The 20,666-nt window shown below is 36.6% G+C and overlaps 1 protein-coding gene across 2 annotated transcripts in view; it reads right to left on the reverse strand.

Annotated features, from left to right (window-relative positions):
* The window catches only part of LOC145666394 (putative E3 ubiquitin-protein ligase HERC1), a 255,934-nt gene that overhangs the window by 125,144 nt on the left and 110,124 nt on the right, over positions 1–20,666 (reverse strand). The window contains exons 24-30 of one of the 2 annotated variants that reach the window (XM_081733597.1): positions 15,777–15,969; positions 13,611–13,775; positions 11,998–12,199; positions 10,024–10,249; positions 7,826–8,300; positions 4,995–5,121; positions 160–324 (exon numbers count right to left, since the gene is read on the reverse strand). In XM_081733597.1, coding sequence (XP_081589723.1) covers positions 160–324; positions 4,995–5,121; positions 7,826–8,300; positions 10,024–10,249; positions 11,998–12,199; positions 13,611–13,775; positions 15,777–15,969 — 1,553 coding nt within the window. The remainder of the gene's footprint in view (positions 1–159; positions 325–4,994; positions 5,122–7,825; positions 8,301–10,023; positions 10,250–11,997; positions 12,200–13,610; positions 13,776–15,776; positions 15,970–20,666) is intronic. The other variant, XM_081733598.1, reaches the window with a different exon arrangement.

The raw sequence follows: 20,666 nt of genomic DNA on the forward strand, positions 1-20,666 counted from the left end.
GATCAGTATCAGTTTAATTTCCACATTATCAACTATGCTTAAAATAAAAATGGTATATATCGATCATTCCGAAGTTAGTAGTTCACTTACCTCTTTCGCCTAATATTTACACATATCATTAAGTCTTCAGTAGATATATATAAAGATGAAAAACTGTACCTGAAGTAATTCCTGTAGTACCCAGTCCATATCCACGACCTCCCGGACCATGTACTAGAGTTTGGCTGTTTTCCACTGAGCAACACAAAGTTTTATCAGGATCAAATCCCGCTTCCTGAACACACAAATTTTCTTCTGATCGTGTGTCTTTGTATGGTGTACTCCCTAAACAGAAAAACAAAACGACATGTAAACTTACTTCTATTTTTACCTAAATTTAAATTCAAGAGATGTTAAATAAATAACATATAATCAGGAATTTCGCAGAAGTTCATTCAACGATAAAAATTACACAACTTGATCATTTATATCCAGGTCGTTTTACGTCGAATAATAAAACTTTTGGTAGGTGAAAACTATCTAATATTCAACGGAAATAGATTTAGAGATTCGGGATTCAGGTCTGATGATAAAAAAATTATCTGAGGGAGAGTATTTAATGTATTTATATGCTGTCTGTATTATGAAAAGTCAAATAAGGAGAAGGTATACTCGGGGAAACACATTTAAGAATACAACGTCTGATTCGAACGATATTCATGAAGTGTCGTCTGTAAAGGACGTGCTAATATTACCTTGAAAGTAGTAGATAAATACGATGTATTGCATGTGGACCACAGTCTTTGTCTGTAATGCCAGGCTACACCAATGAATTTCAATTGTGTAGCTGACTTTGAGCGTCAACGTATAGTGGCTGCGAGAGATCGGCTGGTCATTCCACGCAATTGTCGTTCTTCTGACGTGTTAGTGGTTCAATACAGTACACGATAGGAAGCAGAGGGTTCTCACACCAGACATACCTCCTCCCAGTGTTCCTGCAACGACCAAAAGGACGTTCGGGACCCCTTAACCGATACGATATGATTGCCAGTGCTATTAGAACCAATCTGAGCCCTATGCAAAGGCATAAACACTAAAAATCATTTTGACATCTGTTCATCACGGAGAATGCTTTCGATGGTATCGGAAGTGATTGCAGTAGCAAGACGAATGGAGAGTAATCATTCTTATTTCGGACATTGAGACGGTCATATGACTGCCCGTAGGCATAACAGGTGAACTGTATAATTTATTGTGTGTTTGCACTCTCCACACTTGGCATTGTAATATGAAGGCAATAAGCTACATATCCAGCTCGCCTTTGGTTTTTGTTAAGATGTATGACTAAAAATGAAATGAAATTTTTGAGTTTTACGTCCCACGTTTATGACTGTTAGGCTAAAGGAGACGGTGATGATGAGTAATGAATGAAATGGTGGAATGAAGGAAGTGGGAGGAAACGGGAGAACCCCGAGAAAACCCACGCACACGGTGTTTACCCACCGCAAAGAAGATGTATGACTAGTGCGCTATACACGTGTGACGTCGTCTTAACCTAATTAGACACTGGTGATTTCACTTTCTAGCAGGATAACGCACATTTCAATACACGACAACCCAGAGTGCTTCCTACTTGTATATACCTTCTACCCTAGTCTTCTAGGTGTTCGGACTTAAACCTTACGGAGTGTGTCTGAGACAGTAGGGAAGATACTTGATCGCCAGCTGGGCTTTGGAAGCAATCATTCTCTAGCAACGCCAAAATCTACAGATTGTGGGATATCATAACCTAGACAAACGCTTATCATTTGTTCTATCAGTTATCTGTCCGAATAGTTGTTTGTGAAGCCGCCTGGGATGGTTACCCTGTTATTAAGGTGGCTCTATATTATACTTTTTGAGCACTCAGTTCGAGTTGTCTCACGGGCGCACTTTCTGATAGATATTGAAACTAGGGATGGGCAGAACCGGTTTCTAGAAAAACCGAAACCGGTTTCGGTTTTCTCCAAAAACCGGTTCGTTTTTCACCAAAACTGGTTTCGGTTTTTCACCGAAACTGGTTTCGGTTTTCTCTAAAATTGGTTTCGGTGAAAACTTTTGGAAAACATAAAACTATTCCTGTGTAAACGGAATCGCTTTTTTTGAGAATTAAACACTATTCTGGTCAGAAATAGACACAATTTTGAAAAAAAAAAAAAAAAAAAACAGTTTTGAAGAAAACCGAAACCGGATCCGGTAAAAAAAACCGAAGCGGTTTTGGAGAAAAAACCGAAACCGGTTTCGATGAAAAATCGTTTTTTAATCAAAAACCGGTTTCGGTTTTCCTAAAAACCGAAAAACCGGTTTTTGTGCCCACCACTAATTTAAACTCAAAATTTCCAACACTGTATCTGCAAAAGTTTTGTTCCGTACAATAATAAGGAAGTATGTGTTAGCAAATTCTCTTGAAGGGATCTTTACTTAAAATATCTTAAGCCAACTTCCATTATTATTATTATTATTATGACTCCATTGGCTATCAAGACTGATAACTTTTTATCATTGAACTCTCAACCATCATCTAACTCCTGGCTGTTACGTGATTTAATATCTAAATTATTTTTTCATAAAATTTGAACACTTATGTAAATTTTACATCATTCAAGTACAGAGTTAAAAAAATGACTGACTCTTTTAATAGTTTCAAGCTAATTTAGAACCAGTACCTCCGAATATTGGGAATCTAACCTATTTTTAGAACAAACAATACTACAACCTGCGAAAATATTTCTGGAAGACCTTAATTAAATAAGAACATGTAAATTGCTTAAATTATTTTAAACTTAGTGATATTATTAGATACCAGTAGGTTGATTCTGAGTTTAACATCTCGTTCGGCAGAGAGGCTATATGAGACGTGGACCTACTGATTAACGTGGAATCCGAACCACATGAGCTCTAGCCTGGAATCGAACCCGGGTCTCCTACGCCAAAGGCGCGTACGCTAACTGCTTAGCCACGAAGGAGCTCTAGGTATCAGTAAGTATGGAACAATGACAGTATAAAAAATAAAAAAGTCGAACCGCTGGACTAGTAGGGACTCGAATCTCCATCTTCCGCTTGCCGGACAATTGTTTTACCAACTGATCAGTTCTTTGTAGTTTGCTGCTGCATTCCACAAAATTTCACACACTTGCTGATAATTTATAAACGCAAGTTTCCTTATGATTAAAACATGTAGAACATATTGTAAGAGCCAACGATATTACATACTGGATAGTAAATACGCATTAGTTCCTTAACAATTATCGTAAGGGATAATGTTTCAAAATCTATCCTTCAAACATGTATGTATTTTCAACCTTCAGAAAATAAAAATGTATAGTTTTGGGTGATTCACTTAAGTTTAAAAACATTTCAATAGCTACCAACATTTCAAAAAACATTTCAAAACTAAGCATTTCAATTAGTCTGTCATATGTATCATTATCTAATAAAAGATTTCACAATTACCACAACAACACGCCATGTTATCTTTGAAAAAACCTATACATACTCAAGATTAGAATTAAAAAAAAAAATAGAAATAGAAATATTGAGGTCGAACTATTGTTCCAGGTCAAGAAAGGAGTTTATTGGTTCATTAAAAACATCCGACAAGGAGGACATGTTGGAATACTATTATTCCTTCCAAAGACATTGATTCACATGCTTTAAAGTAGGGTGATCGATTTTAGAATATAATAATAAATATAATAGAAATAAAACAAGACACACGGCAAACAGGCATAATTTGACAATCCGCCTAAGTATAGTCATTGTTATGTCTTTATTCATGTTAGTGAGGACGAAGTCTTTAGCTCTTCAAAATAACCAATTTTTTATTTATTTAAAATTATTCCAATTTTTACATTATCTTTTAACATTTAATTACTACCGGGATTAGGCACATCGATTATGTCTTGAATGACAGATTTTTTTGATGACTAAATTTATTGTAGAAAGGTCAGTCTTTCTCTTAAAAACAACGTAGATGTCTATACCAAAAATTTCTAGTATACCATATAACTGCGAGCCAAAAACAGGACAATTAAAGAAACGAAAAAGGCAAGGAAAAGAAGATATTTTGTGTCCCGTTTGCAGCTTTCTCGGGGCACCGGACAACTTACTTTATATATATATATATATATATATATATATATATATATATATATATATATAAAGATAAAGCGGAACGTCTAGTCACTCTACATTAAGGGAACACTTTCAGCATTTAGTGATCACCTATTCACAGGTCCAAAATCCAGCCGTAAAAATGCATTATTTTCTTACATTAAAATGCAAATGCTGAGCAAAGCACCGTTTTATTATAAAATAATAAATGTGACAGTTTCGGATATCTAACATATCCTTCTTCAGACACTATCGATTTTTTTTCCCGTTCTTCAATCTCTTCACGTAACTCGATTCTTTAGTGAGGAGCACGGTGGCTCAGTAGTAGAGCGCTTATTTCTGGTGCTTGGGGATCCTGGTTCGATCCCCCGCCAAGTAAGTTTGTGGTGGACAACACTGTACTCGTGGGTTTTCTCAGGATATTCCTGTTTTCTCCTACTTTCTCATTCCACCAATTCTTCCATTATCATTCACTTCCTTTAATCATAGTCTGTCTTAGCTTAATGGACATAAACGTGGAACGTTAAACTCAAAGCTTTAATTTAATTGCATTTCTATTCTTTAGCCTAATTGCGTAATCCTTTAAATTTCTGACAACCTATGGAGGTTTACCTGTTGTAGCAGGTTTATTTGAGTGATCAATCACAGTCAAAGATATACTACACTAAAACATCGAAAGCTATACCTGATTCATGATACTTCTTGTTAAGTTGTGTGTTTAAATCTTTGCGTTGTTTCAGATTTGGATCGTCCTAAATAGTATTTTTAATTAACGAAAACTAGTCAGACGGAAGAAACTAGACTTACTAGCTATTTTTCTTTTAAAAAAGATTTTCACTATGCAATAATCATGAATCACTCACCTGGGCTGTTCAGACTTTGAAGTTTTCTCTGCAGCGCCTGGCCCTTTCGTAGTGCTTCTTCATCTGCAATAGCTTGCGGAACTGTCCACATATTGGCTGCGAGTTGACAAAATAACTCTCGAATAACCTTTAAAACAAAAACAGAGAGTGATTTTCCATTGTTATTATTCATACTGTGAATAAATTATTCTTTCATAAAACTCATAAAATGTATCTTGTTAAGGAATAAATTATTACGTCTACAGAGTCCAGTACAAGCTTCAGGTACTGGCATGTTTAAAAATTTTTACAAAGTTATTTAATATACGTATAATAACACAGGCATAAAATCAAGGCCTTGCGTATTCTTCTTATTTGTATAAATCGCAGCTTGATATGGAATCCCGGGTCTGTCTCAAACGTTTCGAGAAAACATTCAGAAAAACAGATTTAGACATTACAGGTCAAAATACAAATGACTAAAATTCTTCAAATAGCAGCCTTGTGTATCGACACACCGCTGCTAGTAGAACTGCCTTCTGGAAGTCGACGACGGCAACCTCCCTCAGTGAGTTGAAGTTGCTTTGAGCCCCTTGTCGTTCCAATATGGTGTTCCTTTGAAAAAAAAAAAAAAAAAAAAGCCTGGCGGTGCCAAATCCGCGCTGTACGGTAGGTGAGGTAGCGTGGTCACGTTGTGTTTGGGAAGCAATTCCCGTACGACAAGCAAGGCGTGGATGGTATGTTGTCGTGATGCACCACCCAGGTGTCTGTGATCTTCTTTCTGACGTATCCCTACTTTGCCGCAGTCAACTGAGGATGTTTACGTAGCACTATTGACTGTCCGTCCGGCACTACAAACTCTTGTGAATTACATTACTTGCGTCGAAGGAAACAACTTTACATTTAGTAATAACCACAATATTTAAATCAAGGGCATTCAAACGGGCTCCATATATGGCAATCTATTAATGGGTCGTCTGAAACAACGAATTCTTCTGCCCTCCTCGATGGTCTCGGGTTCAATTAAGACTGAGAGAGCATTACAATTTGAATGCATTATGCTGATTTGGATTCCACCTTAAACTGTAGGCTCACATCTCATACAGCCTCGGCGCTGAAGACGAACTTCAATAAACAACGAAACAAATTCTTCGCTCATCATCACTTTAGCACCCATGGCCAAATAATAACAGGACCATTCTTATAGTCATCTTAAATTCAGCTGTCCTTCAACCACACTGTCATCTTTCTTGATGTGGATGACAGGCTTGAGAATGAATTTCTCGAAATTAATTTACTGTAAACCTATCTATACTTCCACTTCTGAAGCTTCCACCCTCATCTCTGAACGTTCCCTATTCAATATTTGGGCAATTCCAAGAACCCCTAAATATTTCACTACGACATTCCTCAATAATTACATTAGAACTCTGTATAGTTGACACTCCCAACTGAGGATACCCTCAGCCTTGATATTCAATTGAATTCTAAAACAGTCCACCGAGAACAAATCAGCGACTATCAAATCCTCTATTTCAAAGTTTCTTCAATTCAAATTCAATACTATTGTAATTTCTATTACCTATACAAAGATACGAATCATGCTTGTTCAATATTTTCTAACTCACCTGAAACCGAAAAACGATTTTCACGACCCCCTTCCTATCATCACACACTACAATCTCATTTGTAAAAAGGAATTGGTGGGAACCCAGACATAAAACTAGTCTGACATTCGACATTATTCTGACCGCCCATCACAAAAATAATAAAAACATGATATATCTTTTCTGTAATTGCAATTCTTCGAACCTTACATTCTTAAATGCACTCCAGCCTTTTACGTTAGCGAAATTATAATTATTTTTATGATGTGTATTAACTATAATCGATATTCCTGCAACGCCCAGACTCCCCCATCTGTCTATCTCAGAGCACAGTTCATCATTATATATTCAACCATCTTCATATGCCCATCTTCAAGGTAAGTATTCTCAAAATCCTTCCTTCAAACTTTCCTTCGTCCATCAGATGCTATTCGCAGTGCATCTAAGAGTATGTACGCTCATGTCCAAAATTATTGTCGCATGTCTGTTGTTATAGGAATATAATTTGATAACGAATTCGCCCGGTATTTCTTATAATGTTAGTTTGTGTATAATTGGCAAAGACATGTATGTGGCATATGTCATGTCAAAAGAGCAGTAAATAAGAACAATAAAACGAAAATAAAACTTTCTTGTCCATTTAGCAACATTTTGTTTTAGTCATTCTAATTTTCGTCTTTATAATTCTTTTCCTATGAAATTTACCACAAATATACATTTCTCGATTATACACATAGTATCAGTATTAAAAGTTCCCTGCAAAATCATTATCAAATTATATTCTTACAAGAAGACAGTTATAGATATGCGACAATCATTTTGGACATGAGTGTACATAGAATACTCTAAAATTCGACCGTGTGCGTGGGTTTCCTTGGGGTTCTCCCGTTTCCTCCCACTTTCTTCATTCCACCATTTCATTCATTACTCATCTTCACCGTCTCCTTTAGCCTAACCGGCATAACCGTGGGACGTAAAGCTTAAAGATTTTTTTCTAAAATTCGAACAGGGATGCTTTACTTTTTCTTTCTTTGTAATTGAACATAAACAAACCGGAAGTGTTCATTTCACCAAACTAGATTGTAGGAGACTGTAATCAGCTTGGTTAATAGTGGAAATCAATCTATAAGCAATTTTACAATATCAACTAGTTTCTATTCTTTTTTTTTTTTTCGAATGCAAATGAAAAAAAAAAATCTATAAAGTGAAACTTACTAAGATTTCATTGATAAAAACGCTACTTACTTGTTCTTTATGCTCAGCGCTACAGTTCGAGTCCACACTTGGAAGAACGGTCCCTAAGAGCTGTAACGCAAGGAGCTTTGGTCTCAGTGAATGTATCCTGGGAAGTTTCGAATCCGTTTGCTGTCCAATGATTGCTAATAAAGTATCTGTCCAATTTTGCATAGCAAGAAGAGATCGAACAATGCTACTAGACGCTACGTGACGAATAAACACAAGAAAATCTCCCAAACTTCTCTCAATCGATTTCTGACTTGCTCTTACTTCCGTGAAATTATTCCATTTTGGAAGTTCGAATCTCTTTTGTTCTTCAATTATGTCACTGTCATGTGAATCAGTTGTGTCCACTGGTTTTGCGTTTCCTTGTGAGCTCTTTTCTGACTCTCGTGGAATTAGGCTAAGCAGTCTTTGTAGCTGAGAGTGAATGAGATCTACAATATTCTTCACTACGTCACGTTCCAGAAGATGAGAATACATTCTGAAGAAGAAAAAATTATATTGTTACGCAAAGGATATTTAAAATTTACTCTAATATTTTAGGCTAGTCGTTTATGAAGACTTTATGTGTAAATTTTTGACTAGCACATAGGACAAAAGATTTCAAGGAATGTTTTATTGTTTATTTCCACCAATAATACTCCAACTTTTTCTCAGAGAGAACATAATTTAATGGATTCATCAAAGTAGATGGAAAATTAGTAAATAAACGAATGATTTTTGAAGTATACATTAATTTTACTCTAGAAATGCCACAAATATACACGAGGTGTGTTTTAACCAATTTAACTATTTGAATTAAAAAATTCTGTCATTTCTGGAAGCGTCCCTACGTCGGTATTGTTATTGTGTGTTGTTTTAAAATGACAATTTATTGAAACAACATATTTAAGTAGCCCGTTATGTAAAGTTTCATGAATTACGAAAGACATAAAAACGCAAGTATTATAATCGAAAGATTCTTGTTACGTTTCCAATTCCTGAAATATCGATTTTGCATATAAGTGAAAGAAGTATAAATATCAGATAGTATTGGAAATCTTCTAAACGTGCAAAACGACACTAAACAAGTTTAATAATCACCAAAGTTAAAACTTAACAAGTTTTACACTTAAAATTGGTAATCTTATACAGGGTGTTTCAAAACAATACGACAAGGTTTGGGAGGTGGTTCCTGATACCAAGATATGAAAAGAAAGATCATATGGACGTATGGAGAAGAGTGCTTAATTTCAAGCTAGAGCTGCCTTAAATCATAGAAAAGATATTACCACACGCGTTATTTCGAACATGGTGACGGTCTACATCACCTAAAGAAAGTCGCACATATGCCATCTAAAAATGCATATTTCAGCAACGTGCAATGTGTGCGCAAGAGATTCTCTACATGCCATAATTTCCAGATATGTTTTCAACAGAATTCTCAGATATTCTATGATTTGAAGGTGAGTCCAAAGTAGGCACAAGGTAAGTCTTGACAGCAGCGGCTACAGAATGCGTCAGCGGGATGTCCCAAATGTTAGGGAACGTCACCTCCATGGTTCCTCGTATTTGTAATAATATGTAGTGTGATGCATTATTTCACACTTATACGTGAAAGAAGGAAAGAAAAAAAAAGTGAAAATACATCGCGGAACAATGTATCGCAGCACGTGTTATTCCGAACATAAGGAACCGTGAAGCTGATGGTCGTAACACTTCCAACTTCCCGCTGACGCATTGTGTATTCACTGCTATCAAGACTCTGCTTTTGCCTGCTTTGGATTCATCATTAAATCAGAGAATAATTAAGAATTCTGTTAAAAGCATGGTGCATATATTCTTCGGGAGCTCTAGCTGTGAAACTAGGCCTTCTCCCCATAGATCTACACGACCATTGTATCTTCCCTTGGCGTAAGGAATCACCTTCCAAACGTTTCGGCGTTAAATTTTAAAACACCCTGTATGTATTAAAATAGATCAACGTCTATACAATTCAAAATGAAATGAATTTAGTTATTTTGAAATTACACATTTATTTTCAGTACCAAGACTATATGGAACCTATAGTTTAATATAAAATCTAAACCACATAGGCTCCCACTGAGAAACGAACCCGAAACTATGGTATCAAACGCACCAACACCAACCATTCAGCAACGAGGGACCATGAACTGAATTTATTTATGCCTAGTTTAGATAGTGGATTTATATAATGTACTTACCCACAACTAATGGCAAGAATATGCAATAATCGCATGCTTGCTAATGCTAGAACAGAACTACTGCCAGTACACACTGGGCCTTGGACGAAACTCCCAGAACACAATTGAGACAGTATTGGAAGTAGGCCACAAGATACTGTCAATGCAATATCAGCTGGCTGGTACCGAACACTCAAAATAAATACTGTAAGGATCTGTAGATGATGTCGATTGCCTGGAAAAGAATCTACAGTACAGCACTCCATGTATTAAGTGTGTTAAAAGTACTTACACGTAAGAAATATGACTATATATACAAAGAAACGTTTATTACTACATTAAGGAAATTTAATTGAAGTTCTATATTACGAATGGCATGGAAAATATATCCTTTCTCTTTTCATGTTAGGAATGTACAATCATGTTTAAAAGTGACGTTCATGTGATGATAGTTTTTTTGCCTGAAGCTTCTCAAAATTTTTTCTTACTCTATATCCTTAAGGTATACATAGAGTATACAGTATACGTAATGCAAATTTTATGAAGAGAAAAAAATGTATCACTGGTTCGGGAATCGATCGCTTATCAGAGCTATGCCTAAGTATAACGTTACCCAATCTAATCTGATCTGGTCTGGTCTGGTCTGCCATAGACTTCAAAAGTGATAATGTGTGTGGGTGGTCTGAAAGCGCGCTATATATGAAATGGTCAGTAGATTGGTTTGATTTGATTTAGTTTAACGTCCCACGTTATGCCTGCTAGGCTAAAGGAGACGTGGACCTACTGATTATAGTGGAATCCGAACCACTTTGGACGTTCAACCGTATTCCCACCGGGAATCGAACCCGGGACCACGCGAATCGAAGTCAAGCGTGCTAGCCACTAGACCAAGCGGGGGGTTCTAAATGGTCAGTAGAGTACAGGCATGGTAAGCCGGAGACACGAGTTCAACCCACTGACCAGTTGTGCATTTATCATTCTACGAATTTCAGGTAATCTGCATCACAAATGATAGGGCGTCAGAAATATTTTGTTTGTTTCTAGTTATCACAGAATATCTAATTCAATGTCAGAAGTGTTCAAAAAATAATACGTACTGGGCTGTTCAAGCACAATGGAAATGGTACATTTCATGTGATCTGAATAGCTAAACAGCAACCTCGGGTCAGAAAGCGACGGGTAGAACGCTTGTTAGTGCACTAGCACAGAGATCCGAAGACCCAGGTTGAATTTCCGATTCAGTCATCCATTTTTTATTACAAGAAATTGTAGTTATGAAATTACTGGCAATTTAAATACATATTTGAAAGGACATCACTTTTAAACATCAATATTCAATATTTTTTTTAACGACCCATAAATAAGTACATCCAGTTTTGTTATGGAATGTGAAAGTGGTAAGAATTAGTATAACAAAATTTAAGTTACCTTAACACTCCTTTTGATTTGCAAAAAATCTCGTACAAGATACTCAATTTTCATCAAGATACATACGTGGCGATATTAGTGCAAATAGGTACAGTAACGGACACTTCTGGACGGTACATCTATGTGGAAATTTACGACAAAAGTGTACCATCCAGAAGTGTCCCTTACTGTACAAAGGAAAACTAAGACAGGTAAACAATTCTACGTGGTTAATTTTCCTTAATACTTATTTTTCAAGAAGACGCCAAGTTCTCACGTTGGTGAAATTTGGATCCTTTTTCTTAAAAAGAAGTACTTTCGGGCGATTCAGAGAGATTTCTTTCAGGTCCCTGACTTCCCTTCATTAAACAAGTTTCATGATTTTCCCCTGATTGACAAACAGCAACCCACTTTCAAAAAAAGACTCAGAAACATTTTACTGTGACTGTAGAATACGTATTAACACTGTGTTACCATTTATCTATTGTTTAAAATATTTGAAGTCAAATCACACATAATAATGTAATTAAATACTTCCGCATTCTCTTTTACGGAGTATTTCAAGGAGAATTAAAAAAAAATACTAACCATTAACAACACACGATTCTTTTTCATTCTGGGCTAATGATGCAACCATTAACGTGTAGATACGATGCACCGAATGCTGAATTTGCTGTTGTATCGTCTTCTGAGCAGCTCTTATTCCATCCAAATAGTGATGTAATAACGTACTATCTTCACCAGCTAAACATCCTAAACCGAAACAGCCTGCCAGCAATTGTTGATGAACCTTTATAAAGAATTTAAAATAATAAATTTAATAACAATCTTAATTTATCATACTTTTTACTTTTTTACCTAGTTTTATGATTATTTAAAATATACTGCATCTGCTCCTTAGAATTAAAGCCTCAAGAACTATTTTTCTATTATATTATTATTAAAAAAAAAAAAAAATGCCTGAATGCTATTCACGAAGAATCAGTCTATTTCTAGTACAAAAGTCGAAACGTACAGAAATACAGCACTCCATTAAGAACCAAATATCCTAAATACTTTTACACTACGTATTAACAAATTCTGTAGATACCTTAATGGTTGTCATCAGAAAAAGAAAGAAAGGAAAAGGAATACCTGTATATATTCAATTCCTTATAATTTTGTTCGTATTCATTCGAAATTCATGATTTCATGAACATAGTATTAGAAACTAAAGTTCTCTGAATGTGCATTACTCCGTTTGTCTCACTTGCGCTAACACTGCTGCAAAGGTCACTAAAATTTGGATGTTTGTGATGCTACACTGTAGCGTCCTTAGTTTGCAACACTGAATAATGAATGTAATATTGTAAAATAATGCCATCTGAAACAATACAATTATATTATAAAATTCCCTTTTTTAGGGTGAGCTAAAGTGGTACACGAGAAGTTTTGGGCTTTTCCAATCACCTTTTATTATAAAAAAAAAAAAAAATCTTATATACAGTAGTAATAAAAATTACAGTTTAAATATAAGTTCCTCTGGGATATTTGGTGGATTGATGGTGAGTTTGTAGGAACCCAGAGACCATGCATCATAGAGTAACAGGATTCAGGAGTGTGTATAGGTATCTGTCCTAGATAATGGAGGTGATGATCAATCGGTGGAGGTTGATGCCTTATACGAAGTTCTGGCTCCCTTTATCCTGAAATGTTGCTGACTTCATTAATCTTCGTTACTTGATGATCGTTGACAATGGCTGAAGATATCTTCTTCGGGGTTGTCGTCTGAAGTTGTTTACAGCCAACACGTGTAGAACCATGCAATATGTTTGGTCGGTAACACTGTTAACTCTGTGGTGTCACAGAGTATGTCAAACACCGCCCCCCTGCCTATATCTGAATGGTATAAAATTTCAGCATTTTTTGCCCATTAGTTTTAAAGTTAAAACCGCGTATCAAGATAAATGGACAACCATATATTGTAATGTCTTGTAAGAACTCAGAGTAATTTATTTAAAGCATCATAGATTAGAGGATTGGCCAAACGAAGCTCGAGAGGTGGATATTTTCACAGAGGAGCATATACATATTGATATTCAATTTTCATGAAAGGCAAATTTTTTGTGGTCAACTTAAATATAAATTGTATAATAAAATTTTACTCTGTTACAATATTAACATAACTCATATATGTCGAAAGAAAATAAAATTAAACTTACACAGCTTAACAACGTGGTACATGACAAATCACTCTCGAGGCTACTCGAGCTTTCAAGTTTCGAAAACGTTGCAGTGCCATAGCTCTCTCCAGGCTCTTCCTTCTGAAGTAAATTTTTGGATGTTGAAAGAAGTTCCAATATTTGATTCAGCGCTTCCAATCGAGACTAACAAGAAAACACAACAACAACAATAATAAAAGGGATTAATTACCTAATATATATATTACATGACATTATAAGGTGTATTGCAAAACGCTGCAAATGTGTGCGTTCTTTACTAAACATTTGTAGCGCAATGAACATATGAAATTATGGTACGCACAGAAGAGATACATATACATAACACATGTGAGACATACTCCAAGGGAAAGAAAGTATACTGTAAAGAAGAGATCATCATAAAACTGCCACACGCACTGTTGCAAAATGATAAGAATCCCACTTCTAATAGCCAATAAAGAACCACGGTGTAGTTCCACCTAAAGTTCCCGATCAAACATCCCGTCCACCAGCATTGGCAAAGGTTTAGGGATGTTTGATCCCATGCGGCAAGGACTGCATCCTGCAAGTCACGAACATTGTTGTACTGACTACACCTGCCATACACCAAACGACACAAAACACCTCGCAGGTTTTCTATTGGATTTATGTCTGGGGAATTGACAGGCCAGTCCAGAACATGTACGTTTTTCCCCAGAAACAAGTCTTTAATGGTCCCAGCTATATGAACTGTCCTGCTGAAACAACCATTCTGTACCAGCAGTATGCACGACAAATGAAAATAGGTTGTGTTAATACCGTTTAGTACGTGGCTGCAGTCATACAAAACGCAGGAAAGGAGAGGTTCATTCCGACATAGTAAACAAAGCCTTTCACACTCAACTGTTCCCTCTTGTTGGGGGCACGATGGCTCAGTGATACAGCGCTTATCTCTGGTTTGATCCCCGACCAAGTAAGTTTCAGGTGGACTACATCGTGTTCATCGGTTTTCCCAGGTACTCCCGTTTTCTTCTGCATTCCCATTCCACCAATTCTTCCATCATCATTTACTTGCCTTAATCATCGTCCCCCTTAGCTTAAACAGCACAATCGTGGGACGTTAAACTGAAAGATTTCATTTCATTTTGCTCCATCTTATCGCTTCCAGAAGATCTGTTTATCTTTCCTAATGTCATCCCAGTAATATATTCAGCCATCAGGACCATTTAATTTATAAACTGCTGAAGATACCCAGCCACAATTCCTCCTTCCAAATCCCACTATCTTGTCCCTGGCCACGCGTCGCTCCTTACATCGCACCATATGTCGTAGCTATTGTCTGCACTTCCTATATAGGAGTCAGTTGGAGCGTCTCACAGCTCTTGACAGCGTAGATTTATGCACATTGATGCATGGGTCATTCTACGAACGTGTGAGAGACATTTTACCATCACTTCCTTCCTTCCGAACAACGTTTCTTTCTTGTTGCGGAGTTAGTTTCCGTGGCCTTTCAGGGAACTTATTCGTTCCACACCGTATACTAGTCGGAAAACTGTTTACAGCACAGGCGCTTCACCTACATCGACTTGGCAATTCATTACCAGCATACCTTGTTCTATCTCTGGTAATATCCATACCTATGCCCTTTCCCCCTTCCTCAAATACATTTCCGCGTCGCAATATGCATCTTGCAAGTACCACTCCACAAGAATTTCCTCCACCTATCCTGAACTTTCGGGTATTTTGGCTTAACATGTGTAATTCGACTTAACCGCCCGTTCTTACCATTCTGCAACAATTTTGTTGGGTTTTTCTCATTTCTGTGTGCTATTAACATCTTCACAATTATATCTTTATGGTAACGTTCAGTGGCCGTATGTTTCTGTATCGATTTCATTTCCCGATTTGTATCTGTACAATATGACGAAAAATGTAAGCGTTTATTTATTTTGCAACATCCCTTAATAGTCAAGAGAACAAAATAAAATGGAATTAGAAAAAGAATTTAATTATGTCGTTAACATGAAAAATAGTAGTTAACATGAAATAATTACTCTAGATTTTTAATCTACACAATGTATCTTAAAAATACTGTGAAATTCTGCAATCGCATCTGACATTATTATTGAGTATAGATAATGTGATCATATGTTGTCATTTTAGTAAATATATAAATAATATCCTTACTTCCGCTCTTTTCTGCTGCCGATCCATTGCAAATGACAATTTCACAGGATCCGTACACCATCCTACAACTTGATCTCCAGACACGCTCAACACTGGTCTTTCAGCTGGCTCGTCGCAAACAAAATGAAGTACATAACAACTGATGTAATGCAGAAAACCTGTACTTTCACCATTTTTTTCTTCAGAAAGTTTACTGTGTGGAAATAATGAAAATATAAGATAACAAGGGAACTTATCTAATGAAATACTTTAAGAGCAGAAAGAACACATTTCCTGTATAATGTGTTTTTTCTGTTCCTGTATATTATAACTTGTATAACACAAGTTATAATAGCAAAACTTCTTCCTAGCTAGTATTATGCTAGTGATATTAGAAGATAGTATTAATTAATTAGCCTATAAATATAGATAAAGGAAACCCACAATCATAGCAGTATTTAATTGGCTATTATTATTAACAAAATAACATAATATGAAGCTGCATTTTTGGCACGTTTTTTTTTTTTTTTAAAGGACTATGTACTCACCGAAGCTGCGGCTAAAATTTTTATTCAGGAAATATTTAAAAGACAGGATTTTCTTCAGTTCAAGACAAAGGAAGTATTATCGATGAATTCATGTTTTGGTAACAGATCTTCTATGAACAAGAATGTTTTGAATACACAATGTACTGTGTTATATACAGTTCAACCAGTACATAGCTACTACAGTACACTCTTCACATACAAAACTGATAATATAAACTCCGTAACCATGAAATTTTAATATAACATTTAAATAAGCAGCAACCACCACTTCAGTTTTCAATTCTTTGACACATGACCATTATTGATATCATGTTTTCAATATTTTGTTCTGTTTGTTTCTTCGTCATGCTGATTGTTGACAAATGAAATTGATGGAACAAATATTTTTTTCCTTCATAAATTATGGTCTGTAAAAAATACATATATAAAGGTAACCAAGAAAGTTCTGTCGCTTTCTGTGGAGGTCTGTGTTCCATTGGTCCTCACACCGTGAGTTGAATGCGAATGGAGATAAGGCGAAGGTCAGTTGGTATGGGTATATCCAACATACTACCTGGTTGTGGCAGTTCAGTTACACCGTGAACTTGCGTAAGCAACATGGGACCTCCATAGAGCGTTATAAGGGCGTGTATGTTGTACGAGCTCAAACTGGAGTCAAACGCCGCTGCAGCAGAGCAAAAGATATGCCAGGCCTTTGGTGAGGGTGTCGTGACTACGCAGACAAGGCAGCGATGGTTTAACAAGTTATTGACGGTGACGAAACACTCGAAGACGCACCATGTGCCGGAAGACCACCACATGCACAAAATGAAGATCTTCAAGCAGCAATTGAGGCGAACATTGGCTAGACATATGAGGAGACGGGACTACAATTCAGTGTGAGTGGATAAACCATTCGGCAGCACCTCCATCAACTTGGGAAGCACTACAAGCTGGGTCGATGGGTCCCACCTGATTTGACTCCGGGCCAGAAAGCAACGCGAGCAGACACCTGTGTTTCTTTGCTGTCTTGTCTAAGGAAGGAGCCATTTCTGGACAGGGTGTTGACATGTAATGAGAAGTGGGTCCTGCATGAAGATCCACGGCGCCGTCATCATTGGTAGCATCCCATGAACCGATTCCAAAACAGCCGAAACAAGCACTGCACCAGAAGAAGGTCCTTCTGTGAGTTTGGTAGATTGCTCGCGGCATTGTGCATCGGGAACTGCTATCAACTGGTCAGAGCACCAATGCAACTGTGTATTATCAGCAGTTGAACCGTGTTCAAGGAAAACTCAAAACTCTGGAGACAGCACTGAATCGCAAAGGGGTCCTCCTGTTACAGAACAACGCTAAGCCCCACGTGGCTAGGATGACCCGGGATATCATTCTACGCCTCGCATGGGAAACACTATTGAATCGCCATTCTCGCCGGACATTGCATCTTTCGATTATAACCTGTTCCATTCCTTGGACAATCATCTTAGAGGACACCAGTTCAAATCCCTAGTAAAGGTGCAAAATGCACTTGATATCTTCTTCGCTTCACGGCGAACCAAGTACTATCGCGATAGAATCCATGGCCTTCCAGAATGTTTGCAGAAAGTCGTAGATGCTGATAGGGACTATTTTTGATCTTCCAGGTACGTCTTAGGTGACATATCGATGTTCGAAGGTGGTGGGTGAAAAAGCGACAGAACTTTCTTGGTTACCTTTATAACTTTTGATGAATATATTTATAATTTTGTTTGATAATTCTGTTGGAATTGTATGTAAATTAGATGACTTTTCACTTGGCACACTAAATTACAGAATTGTACATATTTTTAAAGAGTTTACGTTACCACTTTTATGTGAAATGAGTATTGTAATAACTATCCGACCGGATGGACTGTCAGAAACAATCTTTAACACAAAACATTGTGAGTTCAGATAATTTTTGTTTATGAAAGATCTATCACCAAAAATGTAAATCCATGACACAAACTCCTGTATTTAATTTACTATGACTGACAGTGGTGTATTTAGGGAGGTATTGGGCTCAAGCCCCCCCCCCCCCCCCGAAATAAAATTTGTTAGTTTTTCGCATTCCACGTGCAATAATCCTTCTTATCATTACTAAGAATTTTATTGACTTTCTATTTTCTTATGTTTTTTGTTCATAAATCAGTAAACCCTCGTTAACACGAATCCCAACGAACCGGAAAATCAAGAGTTCGTGTTAAAAAAAATCGTGTTAACCGAACCCAAATTTTATTTTTGGAATATAGTTTTTTTTTTTAAGTATATGCACTACAGTATATTAGTATATAGACTACAGTATACAGACCATACATACGCACTACAGTATATTATGCATGTAGTCATAAAAACACTACAGTACCTGTATTCTCTTATCTTGGAAGATTAAAAAGAAGGTTTATGTTACCGCATACATCAATCGTCTTTATAGCATCAGTTTGCAACATCACAGAAAATCAACTTGAGAAAAACGCATTACAATAATACTGCAACTGTAACTTGTCATGTAATGTAATGCAACTGTGATGAGTAACTTGAAAAAATGTACTCGCAGATCATTTTCTGCTGAGAAATTTCTGTATATTGCGCTGTCTCAGACGGGAGCAAAAATGTCTAGTAGCTTCACGGCCAACTGTACTCTTTTGCAAAATGTCTAGTGGCTTCCGCAAAACTCGCTGAAAACTAGGACTTTTTAGTTTTGTTTGCAGATTTATACTTGTCTGCTACCTCTTGGTCATGACTTCTTTCGTACTGGCTCACTTTGAAACAATAGAATAGCACGTCTGAAACAGAACTGCACTTGTTACCGTATTCGCTTGAGAAATGTTCGAATGTTCTCATCCTAACTTCAGAAGTTAAATTTAGTAGAAAACATAACGTCAATATTATTCACACCTGAAAAGTCAAGTGCTAGAAACAGCGAGCTTAAAGCACGTCCGCGAACTCCAACTCTTGGAATGCAACAAATTTTGCAAGCCTAGTATTTCTCCATGCAAACATAGTCTTGAAATGACTTTTTAAATCTTGCAAGGAGTCAAATCATGCTCAACTTTCTGGATCGTCTCTCTTGCTACCTGCTATCACCCTCCCGCTGACATAAAGAAAAAAATAGTTTTGCCGCTTCCGAAACGACGGAATCTTTTGGAGGGGAGGGGAAACGCACCAAAATACATGTTTTTAATGAGGAGGTTCACTATTTGTCCATTAGAGTGCAGTGCTGCATGGATGGAGATATATTTCTTGCTTTCAGAAAGTAGTAATATGTAAACAGTAAATAGAAAGATCGGTATGCAAGATTTCTTATGACAGCTACAAGATTCTTGTAAAATGACAACGCAAATGGTATAGCTTTACATACCTATATTTATGACTGCTATCACCAGTTTGCAGCTACAGGGGATAGGTAGAGAAGTTGTTTTGTATTGTGCTGTCGCCAGTTCGTCTGCCAAGAAGCTGCAGTGTTCAGCACTTGAGGGAGGAAAAATTGACGTCTCATAAGAAAAGAAAAATATGCGTTTCTTGGAGAAAAAAATGATTTCTCTACCAACGTTTCTTTCTTATTTACTAGACAATTTTCTTCTGTATGAATACTATATTGCAAAAAACTGAGCTGGAGTAAAATGTGAAAAAACTGAGCTGGAGAAAAAAAGAAAGAAATCTTGAAAGTTCGTATTAAATGAAAAACAATGACAACGGACTAAAAATGAGTTCGTAATTCGTGCTAACCGAAATTCGTGTTAACCGATAAAAGTTCCTATAAGAAACGTACATCGCTACCAGGACCAAAAATTTTGCTCGTGTTCGGCTTAAGCGAGCTCGTGTTAAGGGGGGTTTACTGTAATACCATATTTGTCAAATTTCATTCCATGGAAGAACTAACTGTTGGTTTTTCATTCTTTCGTCCATTCTACTTTTCTGTTTCTTTTTCTTAGTTGTTACTTTCTTTCGTTTCTCCTATCACACTTTCGACCGTTGTTAGTTGTGACAAGTCGGCTGTCATCAGTAACACCAAAACTAAGAGAAGCTGATAAGCGAAACTGGTGTTCCACACCAACTTGCACGGATAGCAACATAACTGGACTTTAGTTATTATAGCAAAGGAATATTTACATAGCTTGGTTATAAAGAAAATCAAGAGCGGGGGGGGGGGGATAATAAGTAGCCCGGGAAGAGGATGCTTCTTTATCTTCTATGAATAGAATAAAAGGTTAGATTCAATGCCAAATTTGTATGTGTATCGTATCACGTAAGATTCACCAGTCTGCAATTCTTGCCATTAAAACTGCAATCAGTATATTTCGGTTTCAACTTGTCTCAATATTTTCTTTCAAGTAAAAACGTACACAGTTAAAACTGAATATTT

This window comes from Thermobia domestica, chromosome 12, assembly GCF_964235325.1.
Source record: "Thermobia domestica chromosome 12, izTheDome1.hap1.1, whole genome shotgun sequence".
Taxonomy (NCBI): Eukaryota; Metazoa; Arthropoda; class Insecta; order Zygentoma; family Lepismatidae; genus Thermobia; species Thermobia domestica.